This window comes from Synchytrium microbalum (assembly GCF_006535985.1).
Source record: "Synchytrium microbalum strain JEL517 chromosome Unknown SmJEL517_scf0027, whole genome shotgun sequence".
Classification (NCBI taxonomy): Eukaryota; Fungi; Chytridiomycota; class Chytridiomycetes; order Synchytriales; family Synchytriaceae; genus Synchytrium; species Synchytrium microbalum.
Window position 1 is genome coordinate 1 of NW_022158376.1, and position 5,625 is coordinate 5,625.

Here is a 5,625-nt window from a genome sequence, read left to right on the forward strand (position 1 = left end):
ACGGCAAATCAAGATCTCAACGGGATTGTCTACCGTGCCTTGGATGGCACGACAACACATCTAGTCGATTTGTTTCATTACTTGGCCAAAGACCGATTTGCTCATGGGGTAATGAAAAATGAAGAATGGTATGAATTCGTGGCACCTCGATGGAAGCCATTGAACCAGGGTGTTTTCGATTTCATCCCACCAATTCTAATTGAAAAGTTGCAAACTATCAAGGATTACTATGCAAAAAAAGGACCAGACGGTGACACTACTCGGAAACAAGGTGCTAAAATCCAACTAATCATTAAAGGAATTCTCAATCACGAAAAGCATACAATCCAAGTTGACGCAGTACCTCGCTTTTCCAAACACAAATTTGTTCCAGACTTGGATTCCGTAGTTCATCTTTTGGCGTTCAACGACCTTGTTTTTGATATCGACAAGAACACAACCCGGTCAGGTCAGCCTTCCGATATGATAAGCTTCAGCGTGGGGTACGACTTTCCTACCGAATCAAATACAGTCATCCGACGAGAAATTGAAACGTTTTTGGAAGACATCCAACCTGATCCCAAGGAGAGACTCTATCTTTTGACATACTTGTCGACAATGGTGCATGGAGCTAACAATGAAGAATCCTACCACATTTTCACAGGAACGACTCGGAATGGAAAATCTCTCGCCAAACAGGCTCGTCTTGGACTGATTCTGCAACGACCTCCAAGATGTCCTATTCAGCATTTTTTTGTTTTAGCAACGGCTTTCTAGACTTGTTAGTCTATGGCACTACCTTCATTGAGAGAGGTACGTAGCCTGAGCTGGTAAATTCAGATATTTGTGATTCAGATATTTGTGCTTCAAATGGAAGTAATTCTCGTGGCAAAGCGTTACGTTTAAGTAGCAGAAATTCGAAGTGCTCCTTCACTGGATTGCACGCAGGCATTGGTAATCCTCGTTCGACCTCATCTCCTAACAATTCTGTATGAAAAACAGCGGACGTCAACCTTACTATGCGGAGCTTACCGTTCTGGGTACTATCAGGGTTTGACTTTTACGAAAAACGAGTTCATAGGGGTAAATGCGTGTGTTTGTGATATTTATTTCTTTAGTAGGTACACCAGACATTTTTCCACAAAAGCTACGACGTAGAACATTTTAAACTAGCAGATTTCTTCATTTTTAGGCCGTTTATGAACCCTACTCTATACTCATATAAGTCCACGGACTCAGCGGACTCGACCTGGCAAGAAGTCCGGTCCAGGGCCGGGTCCGGTCCACTCGCATTCTTTCCACGGACCGGACTCACGGACCCAGCGGACCCAGGTCGCGTCCGTTTCAAACAGTATGCATATGGCGGACCTAAGGTAATTACGCCGTCTAAGGCTGGTATAGTCAACCTGTACATCTCTTCTATCTGTACCAAGGAAGCGATCTGCGCATGAGATCTGACGAGTTGCCGTGTAAGATCCTCTCTTGCTCGGTCATCAGAATTTTCTTTTTTTTTCACACTTCACAATCATCTTCACAGGAGCTTCATCGACCTGCACCGCTAATGGATGAAACGGACGAGTACCTGGAGCCTTTGACTGCCGGTTGAAAGTCCTTGATTTGATGAGCTTCTATCCTTGACAAGCTGGACTGTTGGACTTTTTGTGCTTTGAACACAACTTTCTAGCTTCTGAACTCTTCAAGACCTCACGTACTCCTGCCTCTGCGGACGTTTTCGAACTGCTATGATGTATCTGTAGGAACCGTTGCAGTATGGTGGTGCATCAAGCAGTCAACCTTGACATCAATCAAAACGTGGTTGGTCGTTTTTGTTGATGAATGATGAGGGTACGTTTCTCGCTTGCATAGTCGTTTCCTTTGGTCAATTTCACCCAAATGATGATAAAAATATAGCAAAAAGTCAAGCTCAACAAGCTGAATTCTTTTGTGATGATAAATTTCTTTTTGATGGAAGAAAAACCGTGGAAGATGAATCACATATAGCGCGAGTGAGGCTAAAACATCCCTTTCTGTATAGGATGGATGAATCGTTTCCGTATACGATGTATGAATCATTGATGCTGAAAAGACACTCAGTTGCTTAAGTGCTAGTGGGGGCTTTTGTTGGTTTAGTCTTTAACATGCTCGTATCAAGTCTATTCACTTTTTGGTGCAAAAGAATAAAACCTTTGTTTACGAAGCAACAGATCAACTACTACTACTACTTGTATATTACAAAACCTTGCTACTCCTCATCATCCATATCAGAATCAGGAGCGACTCTCTTCATTCCTGGTTCAGTTTCTGATGCGTCATCATCGCCACCTTCAGTTTCATCCCGAGATCTCTTTAGACCCTTCATTTTGCGTGTTTGTAATTTTGTCAAGTCTTGTTTGCCCATATGGATGCGACCAAACTTGTCACCGATGGGATCATGTTCAATGTTCTTCACCTTCTTTGGCTATTTGAAATTGGGGATAGTGAAGTTGAGCGCGTTGTCGCAAAAAACCGTTGCTAATCAAGCAGCATACCTTGATCTCTTTAGGCTGTCTCATAGCCTCTTTACGTTTCTGATCATCAGCCCATCTACTTCTCCTCAACACCAAATCCAATCTAGGACCCATTTCAATCAATTCCACACGAGGCAGCTTGTTACTGTCACTCTTTAACAAGGTCACTCGATGCACGCGTATAAATATTTTAGGTTGTGTAGTCGTCGTACTATTTGATGATGGTGGTGATACTGCTGTGATGGATATGACGTGTTCGAGACCTGCTAGATCGACATGGTCCTCTTCGTCGCCGCGAAAGAAATCCATGAGGAGGGAGCGAGCGTGTATCATTTCCGGGTGGGTTGTGAATGCGTCGCCGTGGAAGACGAGGAGTGGGCGGTTTCCGAAGGAGCATTTTGGGCCCTGTTTTCAGAGTAGATGGATCAGCACAAAAAACGTTTTGCCTGCTCAGATCATCTTTCCCAAAGCCCTCAATACAACACATTACACTACCTTGATATCAGACATGGCAACACTTGACTCAACACCGAACTCACACATGTCCATGATCTCCTTATTAAACATGCGTCCCATAACGAGATTGTTTGGCCTCTTTTTAGAGTGAGAAGCAAAAGAGAAGAGGGCAGCATCACTCTTTTCACAGAAGAATTCTAACGGCCGTATATCGTCGAATGGATGTAGATTGTTTTTGCGTGAGAATAGGACTCCGTTTGGTCGTTTCAGTTGATACTATGAAAAAGTGTGAGTTTGGACGAGCAAAAAAAGTGAATGTCCCTTTGCTGATGTTGAAGATCAGCGCACACCACTACAAACCATATATATCATTGTACATACCAGATCTTTTAGAGCGGTGGTGACGGTCTGGGAGGTCGAAGTCCCTTTGAGAAACAATGCATTCTTGACTCCTTCATGAATTTGAGGTTGTTTAGCGTCATAGATTCGCCTTCCTTTGGCTGTGCGAGGCTTCCTATCATGATATCAATGAGTTAGTATCGATATTATTACAGCTTTGAATGGCTTTACTTACGGTTGTTTGATCATCTTGTCTTTCAGCTGTTTTGGCACGATTCCAAAAAAAAAAAAAGTTGATGGAAAAGGGCGAAGGGAGCTTTCAACGGCAAAACGCCAGGTCAAGGACAGTGATTTTGATTCGGTATTATTCAGTTCCCTACAGTATGAGAGACGTTCTTTGATGCGTCTGTTAGCAAGCATCCGTCCCTGCCAAAAAGCTCTCTTATCACAATATGATATCAATATTGCTTGTAATTGTATAGTCTAATTGACGCGTAAATGAAACGTTTTGTAGCCGATACACGAGAAAGAACCCCATGAAGACTTGTTGCTCAATAATTGCAATTTCGTCTCGATTTCCAGCAACATCATCAAGCCACTGTAGAAAGAGCCAAGCATCGCTATGCTCTCCTGAATATTTATACTCTGCTTTGCTCGTAAGCCTCCTTCGTGTTGAGCTTTCGTCTCAGAGCTTCAAACCTTGTCACCGTACATCTGAAATTGGAGCAAGCTATGAAGAGTGGAGAGTTTACAAGTAAGTGTTCGTAATTATTGAGCAGTCTTCATTATTTTATTTGGTGAATACTTTATTTTCGAGTTTGGTTATACGGTGCATCACCCTCTGTTGTCAACATCAACATCCATAGTCCTTAGAGTGTTGGTCTCTTTTTGCTCGTTACTGATACCAACCCAAAATTCACATTCTCTAGATATTCTCGACATTCCTAAGAATCTGTCGAATAACTTCATATGGGATGTTTTCGATCAATTCAGGTGAAAGCTCGAGTTGGGGTTGTCTCGTGAGAATTGAGCAATGAAGGAACTCGTAAACAAACATATGTGAATGGAGGAACTCGTGATTGTGATCATTTGAACGGCCTCATAGTTGTCAATGTCAACGAACGATCAAGAACCTGACTTGTGATCGTGACCGTTCGTGAAATCAAAGTATTTATTGAAGCTGACCATTGCCCCTTATTAGTCAAATTCAAAAAGATACAAAGTCGACAATCAGGACTAACAAGAAGAAACGACAAATTATCATCTCTTCAACCAAGGAAACTGGACTCCGATGTGCGTAAGTTCGTACAAATAATATCCCCGATTGTTTTTGCTGCCGCTAACTTGCTAGCACTGACAAATTTGACTTGTTGTCGCCTAGACTCGCAGCATGCAAAAGGTGCTTGCTTATGAACGATGATGACGAGCCTATGCCCGAAGGCACTACAGTATTCCAATCGGATCATTGTACAGACTCATACCGTGTTGTTATTGACACAAGCGAATATGTTGGCAACAACAACACTATTAGTACTAGTAATGGCCATCATCACTATCATCCTCCACAGACCACTCCCACCACTAGTGGCAGCCATCATCATATTCAACCCAATCCTCGAGTATATTTCGACACATACGATACTACTGTTCAAGGCTCTGAAAAGAAGAATAATGTTGTTGTTGACAAGAAGTATTGGAGATTCAAGTCAAGTCCTAAACAATTGGCTTCCAATAAACATAGTAATACCCCGAGTACGAGCAAATCAACAGTCGGAACAGCAGCAGCAATGAATATGCCAACACCACCCAATACTCCCGAACCATCGAGTACGCCCGTACCTTCATCATCAAATACACCCGTATCCTCAAATAAGACTGATTCATCACCATCTCGACCTTCAACACCATCAACAGCAACACCGTCATCACAAGCAGATGATGACGATTGTATCGTTGTAAGTGTGAAGGAGGCATCAGCTCGTCCTACCGGCAATAATACATCACAACAAAGACGACCTTCGCCACCATTGTCTGTACGAATGGCTATTGCACGACGAATTGCTGCTGCTTCAGCATCGTCTGTTGAGCCAGTCTCAGTATCGGTTGAGGCACCAGTATTGATGGAATCAGCAGAAGCATCTGTATCGAAGGAATCAGCACCAGCAGTATCGTCGAAGGAATCAGTAGCAGCATTCAATGAAGCCTTGAATATCGGCACGTCATGTACTCGCGTGATATAAACTCGATCTCTACCAGAATGGCAAGATTGCGTATTGAGGAGAAAGGCAAGGAACCAGTTCGTTGCCCTTTGGAGGTGCCTTCTTCTAGTACTACTACTGCTGCT

General features: G+C 43.0%; 1 protein-coding gene across 1 annotated transcript; it reads right to left on the reverse strand.

The window, feature by feature from the left end:
• Window positions 1–2,221: 2,221 nt before the first annotated feature.
• Window positions 2,222–3,530, reverse strand: SmJEL517_g04183 (uncharacterized protein; the record flags this gene model as incomplete). Its single annotated transcript, XM_031170111.1, has 5 exons — window positions 2,222–2,437; window positions 2,508–2,891; window positions 2,982–3,218; window positions 3,324–3,456; window positions 3,517–3,530. The coding sequence occupies 5 exons, from the start codon at window positions 3,528–3,530 to the stop codon at window positions 2,222–2,224; spliced, it is 984 nt and encodes a 327-aa protein (XP_031023835.1).
• Window positions 3,531–5,625: the final 2,095 nt, after the last annotated feature.